Source organism: Urocitellus parryii, chromosome 5, assembly GCF_045843805.1.
Source record: "Urocitellus parryii isolate mUroPar1 chromosome 5, mUroPar1.hap1, whole genome shotgun sequence".
NCBI lineage: Eukaryota > Metazoa > Chordata > Mammalia > Rodentia > Sciuridae > Urocitellus > Urocitellus parryii.
In genome coordinates this window covers 200,726,390-200,741,087 of record NC_135535.1, presented here as the reverse complement: position 1 = coordinate 200,741,087, position 14,698 = coordinate 200,726,390, and the positions used below count along the sequence as shown (strand labels likewise).

General features: G+C 40.5%; 1 protein-coding gene across 7 annotated transcripts in view; it reads right to left on the bottom strand.

The window, feature by feature from the left end:
• Inpp5f (inositol polyphosphate-5-phosphatase F) overlaps positions 1-10,032 on the bottom strand; it is an 83,596-nt gene extending 73,564 nt beyond the window's left edge. For 6 of the 7 annotated variants that reach the window (XM_026384213.2, XM_026384210.2, XM_026384211.2 and 3 more), the window contains exon 1: positions 9,190-9,467. In XM_026384213.2, coding sequence (XP_026239998.1) covers positions 9,190-9,286 — 97 coding nt within the window. In that variant the 5' untranslated portion in view covers positions 9,287-9,467. Of the gene's footprint in view, positions 1-9,189; positions 9,468-9,954 lie in introns of those variants that run through there. The other variant, XM_077799154.1, reaches the window with a different exon arrangement.
• Positions 10,033-14,698: the final 4,666 nt, after the last annotated feature.

The window sequence follows — 14,698 nt, the reverse complement described above, 5'->3', positions numbered from 1 at the left end:
AAGTATTGGTATTTTCCCTCTCACTTTAAAAAGTTATTAACAGAAATGCAGAAAATTAGCATTTCCATCATGAAGTAGGTGTAACCTTTCTCCCAGCTGGTGTTTAAATAATTGTATAGCTTATTCTAAAAATTTTGTTCAAAACTCATTTACTCTCCTGCATACAATTACTTGTACAGTCATTCTGCCACCACAGGACCTCACCAACAAAAAGTTCTGCCTTCAAACCCACGGTCAGGTCAAGTCTAGATTTGCCACTTTACTTGACCTCAAATGAACTGCTTCCAGATCAACAAGGACCAGAGCACAAAGTCCTGGAGGAGTGGAGAAGGAGGGGAAAAACTGTACTATATCTTACATTTTACCCAGTGCAGTGAAGTACTGTACTATTCATTCTCATCTTTTAAAAAAAAAAAAAAGTGATATTTCTGGTAAAACAAAAGGAAGGACTCAAGAACCTGAAGCAGGAGGATCACAAGTTCCTGATCAGCTTCAGCAGTTGAGCAAGACCTCAGAAACTTAGCGAGACTATCTCAAAATAAAAAGGACTGGGGATGTAGCTCAGCGGTAAAAGGCCTCTGGGTTCAATCCCCAGAACCAAAAACCAAAAACAGAACAATCCAAATCTCCCACAGAACTCTGTTAAGGCTGTGTGCCACATCTGTCTCTCTATAATCCTGTGTGTCTCTTCCAATGGACTGCACCCTCTGCTAGGGTGATGGCAGTCTTATCCATCTTCTCACTTCGGCACATGCCTACTACAATCAATGTTTGATGAAAGAATAAATGACTTCACAGAATTTCAGACTTATAGCAGGGGGTGGTGAAACATGCCTGAAATCCCAGCTACTTGGGAAGCTGAGGCAGGAGGATCACAAGTTCAAGGCTAGCCTGGGCAATTTAGCAACACCCTGACTCAAAATTTAAAAAAAAAAAAAAAAAAAAAAAAAAAAAAAGGAGCTGTAGCTCAATGGAAGAGTACCCCTGGAGTCAATACTCAATATGGAGGGTGGGGGTGAGTGAAAAAGAAAAGGGAATATTTCAAAGGTGCAAAGGAAAATAAATGCCACCACAGCTAGAAATGAATCCTGGAAAGAACATAGCAAGCCATTACTCTGCTACACCTTTTGGTCTGCCCTCCACAGCTGTCCCTATGAGAGAAGAGATATATTAAGCTGGAAATAGGAAGAAGAATCTGACATGAAAACAATATTTAATGATACTGTAAAACATCAGTAATATTATACCCACAAAGTACTAAAAAAAGTACTGTAGAATGTTTAAAATTTCCTAATATTTCAGTCGTTATAACTGTCTCAAACTATATATATTAATATATGACAGAAATTGTGAAGTTTGAAGTTTCAGTGTAACTCAAAAGAAAATGAAAAGCTGTTTCAAAGAGCAAAAAAGTAAGTTGCTTTGTTTGTGTTTTTGTTTTAGGTGGTACTGGGGATTGAACCCGGGGCATTCTGTGTTGCTCAGACACATTCCGCAGCCCTCTTTATTTGTTTATTTATTTATTTATTTATTTTAATTTTGAGACAGGTTCCCACTAAACTTCTGAGGTTTGCCTCAAACTTGCAATCCTGCTGCCTCAGCCTTATGAGTCACTGGGAATGAGATGTATACATGCCCAGCTAAAAAAACGTACAAGTCATAAAGAAAATTAGAGTTCTTTAAAATATCCCACTATCAACTTAAAGAGATGTAAGGATAAATCTGAAAGAAGTTGAAATTAAAATGACATAACTTGAAAGAAAAAAACACAAGGAACATTGACCCAAAATCTACCTGTATTTCACTCAACCAGTCTTACCAATACCAAAGAAAGCATGAACAAGCCAAGCATGGTAGCACATGTCTGTATTCCCAGTGACTTGGGGGTTAAGGCAGAAAAACTAAAGTTTGAGGCCAGCCTTGGCAACATAGTGAGACTCTGTCTCTAAATTAAAAGGGCTGGGGGTATGGCTCAGTGGTAGAGGGCCTCTGGGTTCAATTCCCAGAAGGAAGAAAGAAAGGCAGAAAGAAATACTGAGTGGAAAATTTTTTGTGAATGGAAGCAGTTCCCATAGGGGTCTTCCAGCACCGACAAAACGAGTCATCCGAACAGAACATGTAGTTTCTAATTTGAGACACTACTGGTATTGGTTGAGTACTCTAATACTGAATGTTCAGTGTTTATCCTCACTTTAAAAATACTATTTATATATTATTAATGTATTAGCCAGACCATTGATAATTTTAAAATTTCCCCTATCTTGTTAAACATCCTGATTCAAATGTTCTTTTCAGCTCATTTATGGCCAGTTGACACACAATGATTATGACTGAGATCAGCTAACAAGTAATTATTTGTTAGAGCCTCTGTGATATTGCTGTTACCTCTCAGAATTGTATTTACAAGTCAGTCTATATTTTAAAAGGTTATGCTTTAAAACGTGTGAACAGAAATATTACAGTTTGCAAAAAGACACACAGAGACAGTAACACAGCTTGTAAAGATCTAACACATTTAAATCCCCATAAAAACCATGCCAAAATGAGGTTAGACTATGATTCTGAAAATGCACTGAATCAATAGCACAGCTGAACTAGTTTGATTTTTCCAATAGTCTAGCACCTATATACAAATTCCTTCATAAATCACAAATACCAAAATATTGTTTTTGGCATGAGGGTCAGTGTTGGAGTGGGGGGAGTGGAATAAAGATGTCTATGAATCCCATTTATTTTCATTCAAAAAGAAAAAATTTATTGAATTTTAAAGGCTTAAGAAGTAGATTTCTCGGATAGGAAGGGCAGCAGAATAGACATTATGATTGATGTATGTACATTCCATGTATGTATGTCAAAATACATTCTGCTGTCATGTATGGCTAAAAAAAAATAAAAATAAATCGTATGGTTAAAAAAAAAGAAGAAGAAGAAGAAGTAGATTTCTCCTGTAACTGAATAAAATGACAATGAGAAATTGGCAGGTTTTTTTCTTTTAAAGTGGCACAAGAGGCAGTGTTCTAGTCTTTTGTTCTTATAGTCACCATGTAATACTCCCAATATGCCCTTTGTGCTCACACCATACAGGGTAGATCAGGAACTAGAATTATTTCTTCATTCAATACAACTTTTTCAGAAGATCTGCTGAGAACCAGGTACTGCAGACCCACTGATGAGTATCCTTTTCTCTCTCCATATTAGGGCTGTTGTAGGGTGCACAGGTGGAACAATGCTGCTGGACATCATGGAGCAGCACCAATGTAGCCAGGCTCCCCAAAGACCCCACTGCCAAGGCATCTTGGTTTCTGGAACCTATAGGTTCTACCTTAAAAAGTTTTGATGGTACTATCCACTAAAGCCAGTTTTTGGCAGGGCCTGGCCAGAATACAAGTATCTAGGAACCAGGGATTCTATAAAGGTTTCTTCCATCTTGAAGGTAGGTGCTTGCCTTAACCATTTTTTTTCTCCTTCATCCTATCTCTGCTTTGTATGCTCTAAAAGGTTGTGCCTGAAATTAGATCTTGGACTCTTGCAAAGCTAGACTGAGAAAGGCTTCAGGTTGCTTATCACTGGAGGAAAACAGTTTGCATCCACTACGTATCAATGTTTCTGCTCAAAGATCTATCCTATATCTCTGTCCTTCCAAACTGCAGATGTTCTAAAAACTTAAGAAGAGAAACCTGATAAATTGACCTGAGCAGGAAAAACTACTAGCGGATCTATTACATAACAACACTCCTTGTAACTATATAAACTAATTTTGCAAGAAAGGAGGCAGAGTAGGCATAAGACCAGAGAAACATCATTATCAGCCTTTTCATCCTATATGGGTCACTCTTCAATCTTCTGGCTTTAACATTTGGGGGCTATTTTATTCTATATATAGGCTACTATAATGATTATGATAATTAAAGATACATTTCAGCTATTATCCATTAAAACATAAATCCTACAATCTTGTAATTCAGAAAGTAGAAAAGTTTATAAACCATTTTTGTCAATAATGAGGAAACTGGCTTTGAAGCCATTTGGTGAGTTAGAAGCCTGGTCCTCCCTCTTAATTCTGAGAAACTAAACAAATTATTTCTCTGTCCCTCAGTTTCTTCATCTATAAATGAAACTAACGACGAAACCCTTTTCCTGAGTTTTATTGTAGGGCTAAAATAATACATATAAAGGACTCAGAAAAATACTCCACGAATAAAAAGCTGTTTTATTAGCTAATAATCCAGATTAGCTGGGATGACAATATAAATTACAAATACATTCATTGGTCTGTAAAACCTGATTCCAAAAATAACCAGTCACCCTAGAAAGACCCTTAGTTACCCTCAAACATAGGGAAAGGGGGGACAATTTTGCAAAGATAAGTTTTTTTCTGTCTTCAAATTAAAAAATGCACAGCTAGATATGGTGATACATGCCTATAATCCCAGCTACTCAGGAGGCTGAGGCAGGAGGATTACAAGTTCCAGGCCAGCCTAGGCAACTTAATTAGCCACTGTCTCAAAATATAAAAGGGCTAGATCAATCCTAACACTAACACACACACACACACACACACACACACACACACACACAAGGCTTCTAACTTAGCATGTGGCTTCAAAGCCAGAGTTTCCTCATTATTGACAAAAATGGTTTATAAACTTTTCTACTTTCTGAATTACAAGACTGTAGGATTTATGTTTTAATGGAAATAGCTGAAATGTATCTTTAGTTATCATAATCATTATAGTAGCCTATATATAGAATAAAATAGCCCCCCGTGTGTGTGTGTGTGTGTGTGGTGTGTGTGTGTGTGTGTATAAAATAAGTACATGCATTAAAAAAAGCAGACTTATTCAACTCAACTGCTAGTCTTAAAATATGGAGTAAAAAGTAGTAAGGAATATAAAATTGCTAAGTCTTCTAAGGAACTGAAGACCAAAGACACTGGTTATTCAACAATAACAAAAATGATTTATAAAATTTAAATGTACTTAATTAATTTCTCAATTAAAATGTACTATTACATTTTGCCATGGTAATTTTTCAATTTTTAGCAAACACAATGTTTTAAAATGGTAAAGATTCAAAACTTTTTAAAAAATAAAACCAGGGGCTGGGGATGTGGCTCAAGCGGTATCGCGCTCTCCTGGCATGCGTGCGGCCCGGGTTCGATCCTCAGCACCACATACCAACAAAGATGTTGTGTCCGCCAAGAACTAAAAAATAAATATTAAAAATTCTCTCTCTCTCTCTCACTCTCTCTCCTCTCTCACTCTCTAAAAAATAAATAAATAAATAAATAAATAAAATAAAAAATAAAACCAATGACACAAAACTAAATAAACTGAATACAGGAGATAAATATGGATTTCTACTTTTTTTTTTAGGTGTAGATTGTCACAACATAATGCCTTTTTATTTTTATGTGGTGCTGAGGATCGAACTCGGGTCCCACCCATGCTAGGCGAGCGCTCTACCGCTGAGCCACAATCCCAGCTGGATTTCTACTCTTTAATTTCTTTTTTTTTTTCCCCCTTTGCAATGGAATCCAGAGCCTCATACATGCTAGGCAAGTGATCTGCCACTGAGCTACACACCCAGTCCTTCTTTTTAAATTTTGAGACAGGGTCTCACTAAGTTGCCCAGGTTGGCCTGAAACTCCTGATCCTCCTGCCTCAACTTCCTGAGTGAGATTAAAGGTATGTGCTATCATGTCTGGCCTATAACTACAAATTCTTATTCAAAGTTAACTTCATATAACATAGAAAAAAAATACTTTCATTATCAAAACTTGAGAAGGAAAACATTTTTATTTTTGTGAATTCTGATAGCTAGTAACCCCCTGCCTCCCCAAAAAGAATGAATGTCTACTGGTTTTCATCATTTAGAGTATCACATTTCTATATATAGTTCACATGCTCATGAATGTTGTGTGTATGACAGATGCTTTGAGATCTTTTCATGGTCACTCAGTCTCAGAATAGAATAAGGCAACACAGAGCAGTAAATTATATAACACTGCCATATCAGACAAAGCCACAAGGGCTAGTGGAAGCAATTTTAAGACTAAAGAGATAAGATTATATCACTATTCCCCAAAAGTGGATTGTGTTATATTCATTTTTTAAGTCTTTAAACTACAATTCTTATTCTCAGACATTAAACTCTACTCTCAGGAAACCACTGAATATGTACATAGGGTTTTGTCATTTTCCTGGGAGAAATTAAAACCTCAATATTTTTCTCTGGTGGTTATTACCCTGCAATAGACATAAGCATCTATCAAAAAGCAGTACTATGCCTAAATGTAGACTACTCCTTAGCTTTAGAATTATTTGAAACATCAGAAAAATAATACTCAGTTATTTAGCTAGGAAAAAATTGAAAGACCTTTAACAGCATTAAAAAGAAAAATAGGAGCACCACCCAAAAAATAAATAAACAAACAATGCTACATCAGTCAAGGAAAAAAAAAAACAACAGAAGTACTCCTTTCTTCATATTTCCTCATCCAGCTGGACAGAGATTTTCCAGCCCAATTAAAAAGATACTCAAAACAGCCTAAAATTAGTAATAAGCAAAACACAGCATCTTCTTTTTAAGGCAATGATTTAACTCAGAGAAAACTTGGACCTAAGTTTTATTCAGCTCAACTCAACAAAAAATGTCTTCTGTGTTCTAAACATTCTAAAGCCTAAAGATACCAAGATGAGTATAGTCCTTGCCTTGAAGAATACACTGTCCACTGGAGACAAACTATCACTAGGTGAGATGGCGTATGCCTATGACAATTACCTGGGAAGCTAAGGCAGGAGGATCATAAGTTCAAGGCCAGTCTGGGCAACTTATCAAGACTCTCAAAATAAAGTAAAGGTTGGGGACGTACCTCAGTGATAGAGTACTTGACTAGCATGTACAAGCCCTAGTGGGGGGGGGTCAAACTATTATTACATGGTATAATAAGAAAGGGCTATAATGGAAGTGTGCACTAGGTACACTAAGTACCTGGAAACACAATAAAGGTGGCCAATAATTCTACCCCAGTCATAAGGTTTAGGTGAGCACAAGGTGGGGATGGCTTCAGAGTTGCATTACACAAACAGCTAGGCAGAAAAAGGGGCTAAGAGTAACAAACATTCCAGCCTAAATATCACTTTAACCTTAAATATCAATTCTTATTATTCTGATGTCTCTAGGAAAAAGAAAACTCCTGTCTCAGCTATTCAAATGCAACATGTAAAAAAATCACAATGTCCACAAGCTTTTTTGGTCTTATCATACTGCTGTGTGATAAAGAAAAGGGCTTGGTCAGTAATCTATTAAATTGAATAACTAATAGGAAACAACCAAAGATTGTAAACGCTGACCCTACAAACAATAGCAAAACTGGCCATAAAGGATAGGGGAGGCAAGTCCAATAAACAGAATTTCAAATAATCCCATATGTACCATGTAGTAAATTAAAATGCCACTTTAAAGAGCCATATTTAGGAAGGATATTGAGTACTAAGCAAGATAAACCATTTGGTAAAGTGTGGGGATTCTTTATTCACTGGGAACAACTAAAGATCAAAACAGTGGTTACTTCTGAAACATAAAGGCCTCTTCCTTCTTATAGGTTATTGGACTATTTTATCCTGTGGTCCAGTACATTCCAAGAAGTTAGATAACTGCAAAGGCTCTAGCCGTTTCATTTGTTTAAAAAAAGGTTTAAGTTTGCCTTTCAATATGGACTCTGGATAAAGAGCAACCCAAACCACATGACTTAATCCAAAATTTAGGACCAGGTTATAGCTGAGAAAACTAAGATGCAGAGAAGCCGGTCCTGTCCAATGACTTCATGATGATCTCAACTTCCAACCAGCTCTAAGGGTCCAAGGTCTTTGACTCCAAGAAGTTTGCTTTTTTTGAAAACCTGGAATTTTACCCAAATTTGGAGGGGGAGGGAAGCCAGGTTAATGATCAAATCAGGAAAAAAGAGAAAAATGACAGAAGACTGGGCAAAATTATTTTATCTACAATGTCTGTCCCAAGCTCATCAGGAACCTTATGTAGATGCAGTAGTTTCTCCTCCTTTCTGAAGAGGAAATAAAATGTAATAGCAAGAAAAATATAGGCAGAGTGTAGAAAAAAGAAAAGTTCGTTGCTGTAGCAAAGCAACTAATAGGACATCATAAGAAAGCAGCAGGGCCTGCCAAGAAGTGTTCTGACGGAATGGAAACTGCCCTGTTATCAAGTATCCCAACTCTACAAACTCTTGGGCACATTGCTCCTCACCTGAAAAAGAGGATGCCACCACCTGCGCGAAAAGGAGGTTGTGGGGATTGGGAATAAGGCTAAAGGGTCTGTCTTTGGAAACTATCTTATAAATGGTGACAAGCTGATCTGAAAAGTTCATTTGAACCTTTTATATTTTTCAATTCATACCAGGTAAATCTTTGCCTAGACGCATGCATGCAAGAATTACAAGGAAATGTCCAATGCTTGGGCTCTTTCTTTTGAAAACCTCAATTCTCCCACTTTTCCTAACGTGAAAAGATCTTGAATGGTTAAAAGAAAGGACTGGCAAGCGGTAGGGGCCGCCTGTGCCCTCACAGAGGGAAGACTGTCAGCTCTCTGAGGGCAGGCGCAGCAGTTACCATCCGCAAACTTCCCTACAGCAAACTGAAGGCTGCAGCCCCAGGCTCCTCTAAGGGACACCCAAAACATGGGCCCACAGTACTTCTTAAACATCCAAACTCTTCAATACAAACTGTAATACTACAATTGAAGACAGGTGCCTCACATCGAGAGCCCATGAGGTAACCATCACCAAGCGGCACTTATCAATAATAAGACACTAGGAACACATGGACGGCAACAGAAGGTTCCACGGACTTGGTGGAACTGGAACCCAGAACCTCGCGAAGGGCTGGGAGAAGTCCTCCAGGGGGAGGCCCGAGGGCCTCCGAGCGCCCGCCAGAGCTATCCGCCGGGCAGGACCCCGGCCCGAGCTCAGGCCCCGGCCGGGGACCCGACGGCGCGCCGGACGCGCAGGCGGCGAGGGTCGCAGGCCCTTTCTCCTCCGCAGAGGGCAGGGCCGCGGGCGCCAGGAAACTGACAGCTCTCCCGCCCGCGGGCGGCGGCTCTCCGCGGGGCCGGGCCGCGCCCCCTCCGCTCCCGCCCGGGCCCAGGCGCCCCAGCCGGCACCGCGCGCCTCACCCGGTCGGAGCTGGAGGCCGCCGTCGCGGCGGCTGCACCATAGCGCGCGCTCGCCCTGCTGCAGGATGTAGTGGTCCTTGGCTTGGAAGAGCTCCATGCCGGCCCCGCGCGCCGAGGGAGGCGGCGGCCCGCGGGGGGCGCCCAGGGCGTCCTCGTCTGCGCGACCGCCTGAGCCCGCGCCTCAGGGAGTGGTCGAGGACCCGCTGAGCGAGTAGCTGGCCCGAGGAGAGCCCCCGGTGACCCAAAGCGGTGGCGGCGGCGGCAGCGGCTGCCGAGGAGGTCGCTCCCCCGGCACCTCCCCTTCCCGGGCTCCTCCCCCGCACCTCCCCACCCCCGGCTCCGCCCTCCCCGGGAGCCTCCCCCGACCCGCAGGCCCCACCCCTATCCTGGCTCCTCCCCCGACGTCTCCTCAGGCCCCGCCCTTGGCTCCGCCTCGACTCTCCGGCTCCGCCCCTTCCTTGCCTCTACCAGCTGCGTTTCTCTTTTCCGTTCTCACTGCGGGCTCGCTTTGCTTTTCCGGCTCCCAGCACCTCCCCCTGGGCTTTTCCTCCTCCCTTGTCTGTGGCTCCAGCTCCCGGGCTCTTCCCCTGGCCCTTCCCTCGGCGGTACCGCCTTCCCGCCTGCGGCGGCCTCGGGCGGACCCTGTGCGCCTGGCTGAGTCAGGCTAGACTGGCTGGCCACCCTCCTCCGCGCGGCCTTTGGGGCAGAGGCCCACTCACTCTCCCACCTTCCCATGCGGCAAGTTATTCATTCCTTCCATTTTACCCAAAAAGAGCCAGTCCGAGTCCCTGAGTCCCCCCTCTTCCTCGGGCACAGTCCCTGAGGGCCCAAGTGCCTGCAGAGACCGAGCCTAGCGAGGAGAACAAGCCAGAAGTGTGACCCAAGGTGCTGGCTAAAAGGCTTCATGCCAGGCCTGGCTATCCACTGAGCACAGGCAGTATAGGCAATTCCTATTAGAAACTTGTGACGTTTGACAACAACAGGCATTCAGTAAGCGCACATCAACGAGAAGAATGTAACAACCAAAAATACACAGTGTTCAGACGCAGCACAGCGTTAAATGGTGAGAAAGTACAGATGACCATTGTGCCTGAATTAAGCATGAGGTTTGAGGATATTTCATTCAGGGAATCAGTTAATGAAGTGGAAGACATGTAGTTTGGCTGGGTAAGATGGCCCGTGTTACCTTGAAAAGAGTGGATTTGGGAAACAAGGCCCCCAGTTCCAAATCCAGCTCCAAGTCTGTCCAGCTGTATAATCTTAGGGAAGTCTTATCCTCAGATGGCAATTGAACTTTTATTACACTCCCTGTTATATAAACCAGTTAGTTTTTCTCCCATCTCTTGCCTTCTCTAATGCCTTGGAAGGAAATGAAAAAAAAAAAAAGTGATAAGAAAAGGGAGGTAATACCTTTCACCTTCTGCTCAAACAAAAAATGAGAGGGCCCAAAAGCAGGAAGGACTTGCATTTCTACTTATTTCACTCCACACTGATTTCATTGTTGAATTTCCATAGCAGAAAACAAGTACCATAACAACAAAATGTCCTGGAATCTTTTTCTGTAAGTACTGTGCCTAGTGGGCTGCCCAGACATCTCAATCATAAGTATTAAGGAGGTTGTGCTTAGTGTATCATACATTTTTAAAAAATATTTATTTAGTTGTAAATAAACACACAGTATGTTTATTTTTTTTCATGTGGTGCTGAGGCTTGAACCCAGTGCCTCACACATGCAAGGCAAGTGCTTTACCAGTGTATGTGATTTGGACAAAGATAATGAGGATAAGAAGTTTCAGCAGAACCATCAGTTTCACATTTATTGTTGAATTCAGCCATATGTTGTCTTTCCTTAGCAAAAATGAGTAATGAGAAAAACTTTTGAAGACAGTATGTCCTACAAATTATTTCAGTATTTTTAAAAGAATCACATGAAAATGAAAAAAAGCAATGTTGTTTAGTTCATTAAAACTTTTCCCCTGATTTCTGTTGGTTTTGGGGATTTGTTTTCTTTCTTTTTTTTGAGGGGAATGGTACTAGGGATTGAACCCATAGGTGTTTTTCCACTGAGCTACATCCTCAGCTCTTTTTATTTTTATTTTAAGACAGGGCCTTGCTAAGTTGCTGATCCTCCTGCCTCAACCTCCTTAGTCAATAGGATTACAGACTTGTACCACTGCACCCAGTCATGAAGGAAACTTTAATCGGTATAGCTACACCAGGAAAACAAAGTACCTATATTCTTTTTTTTTTTTTAATGTTTGTTTAGTTGTAGATGAACACACAGTATCTTTATTAATATTTATGTGGTACTGAGGATTGAACCCAGTGACTCACAAATACAAGGCAAGCACTTTATCACTGAGCTACAACCTCAGCCCCAGGACCCATATTCTTAACCCTTTCTTTCTCCTGATGTTTTAAATCAGTGATTCCAACCCTGACTACCTATTAGAATCACCCAGGAGTTTTTCAGACATACCAATGCTTGGACCTCAGGCTAATTAAACTAGAATTTAACTGTGGAAGGGTCCTGGCATTAGTATTTTTTTTCTAAGCTTCCCAGATAATTCTAATGTACAACCAGGATTAAGTGCTACTGTTTGGAATGAAATTAATTAGAAAAATTTGCCTGACAGCACCTTGAAAATACAGCAATCAGTCATTAAGGCCAATGTATGGAGTTGGTCACCTACAAATTCAGAGTTAAGTAGAGTCCTTAGGAGAGAGGAAAACTTGGCAGGAAGATGCTTCTATAATCTGTGTGACCCAAATATAGACTACTATCTCAGTGAAGCTCCAAATGCAAGCTCAGTTTAGGAGTATGCAAGCTGAGTAAAATGATGAAAAAAAAGAAAATGCTTTGTTCCTAGGACAAGTTGCATCCCCAGTCTCCCGGGACAGTTACCTTGCCTTGCTCTTGCTTTGGAGTTTTTGAAAGACACTGCAACTTCTCCTCTCCTTTAGTGACCCCTCCTTGGCCTGTGGCTGTGCCAGCATTCATCAGCCTCTTCCAGCTTTCTAATTCAAGGTCCTCCTGCCTGGTGTCACCCAGGTTATAATGGAAAGTTTTTGTGATGTTATTCTATCTTTTTTTAAACATTGATGATCATTGTTCATATTATTTATCTTCTTTTACACATGTGACATACTTTTACTAATTTAAGTATATTCATTTAAAAAGCTGGGTTCTAGCCAGTTCTGTGTAATCCTGATCAAGTCACTTAATCCCTTGCAGTCTGTTTCCTTATTAGAAGAGACAATCACAAAGAGTTCTTCCGGTACAGAAATCAATGAATGTGAGAAAATATGTCTACATAATTAATATCACACAAATAATGATGGTAAATGACCTAGCTCTGATTATCTTGTTGGCCCTTTAATGTCAGGGTTTTGTTTTTGTTGTTGTTGTTGTTGTTGTTTTTGCAGTACTGGGAATAGAACCTAAGGCCTTGCATACTAGAGAAGCAGTTTCTCATTCAATTATACCCGCAGCCCCTCAATGTCAGGTTTATTACTTACCTCTGAGATTTGGGAGTTCTGATTAGACTTTGGTGTCCTCTAGTAGCATTGGACTTTTAACATCATCTCCTGGCTTCTATGTGTATCTATGAGAGCTTTCATCATCCTTGTCTGTATATGAGAAATCTGCTGCTAATTATTTAGGTGAGCACTCAGGGTGGCTTAACTTTAGGGTTAAGAGCCCAAAACAGGGGCTGGGGATGTGGCTCAAGTGGTAGCAAGCTCGCCTAGCATGCATGAGGCACTGGGTTCGATTCTCAGCACCACATAGAAACAAAATAAAGATATTGTGTCCACCTAAAATTAAAAAATAAATATTATTTTAAAAAGGGCCCAAAACACTGTGATGATTAATTTTTTAAAATTTTTTATTATTTTGTGGTGCTGGGGGTAGAACCCGGGCCTTGGAGATAGTAGGCAATTGCTCTACCACTGAGCTATATCCCCAGTCCACATGATGGTTAATTTTATGTGTCAACTTCACTGAGCTAAAGGATGCCCAGAAAGCTGGTAAAAGATGATTTCTGGGTGCATGTGAGCATGTTTCCAGAAGTGATGAGCATTTAAATTGGTAGACTGAGTAAAGAAGTTGTGGATGGCCATTATTAAATTCATTGAGGGCTGGATATGACAAGAATGCAGAGGAAGAGGGGGCTGGGGTTGTGGCTCAGTGGCAGAGCACTTGCCTTGCATGTGTGAGGCAGTGGGTTCGATCCTTAGTACCACATCAAAAAATAAACAAAATAAAGTTATTGAGTCCATGTATAACAAAAAAAAAAAAAACCCTAAAAAAAAAAAAAAAAGAATGCAGAGGAAGGGCAAATTGGCTTTCTGAGTTGGGATATTGACCTTTTTCTCTCTCAGACATCTGAGCCCCAAGTTCTCAAAACTCAGGACGTGAATTAAGACTTACACCTTTGGTTTCTCTGGTTCTTAGGCCTTCAGATTTGGCTGGGAATCATGCCACAATGTTTTCCTGTTTCTCCAACTGCCAGACAGTAGAACAAGGAAATTCTCACCTTCATTATCTCATGAGCCAATCCCCAGAATTAATAAACACACACACACACACACACACACATACATATACAAGTTATGGGTTGTTTCTTTGGGAAATCCTAGGGACAGAATGCAATGGACTGCATATTTATATCCTCCCCATTCCCCAATTCATATATTGAAGCCCTAATGGCAAGGTGATAGTACTAGAAGGCCAGGCTTTGGAGAAGTAATTAGCTCATGAACGGCATTTGTGCCTTTACAGAAGAGTACTTGCTGAGGTGTCTTGCTCCTTTAGTCATGTGAGGACACACCAAGAAAACAGGTGTCTGCTATATACCAGAAAGCCCTCATCAGACACCAAGTTTGCCAGCATCTTAATCTTTTAACTTCCCAGCCTCCAGAACTGTGAGGAATAAATTCTGTTGTTTATGAGCCACCTTGTCTATGACATTTTGTTGTTAGCCAGAACAATCTAAGATATAAACCAAATGTTTACATTTGGCCAATCATCAGCCAAGTTTTCATGGATTTCTCTTTGTCCTCCCATGGTTTTTTTAAAGACAACTGGAAATTGAAACGACCGTTTTGGAGCCTTTGACCTATATGAAGTTGTTCAATTAAGAAGCATCATAGACTAAAAGAGGGAAGTCTCTAATAAGGAGACTGTCATGTTGGTCTAAAAGAGATCATTTTGTTTTATGTAAAAGACCATGTGCTGTTCTTTAAGTACTTACTTTTAAATTGTGTGACCTGATAAAATTTTCAAGGACCTAAGTTATTGTTTAAACTACCTTGCTAATTTTTTTCACACAAGAGAGTGAGAAAAAGAAAATGTGTTTCCTGCACCTGCATATTTCTCCTCTCTCCTTGCAGAGGAAAGATAATTAACTTTTTATAGTAATTATTTCATATTTCTCTAAGACCAGCTGTCTCTCAAAACTTCATTTCTGTTATGCATTTTCTTTTCAGTTTAAAAAAACATTTTTTT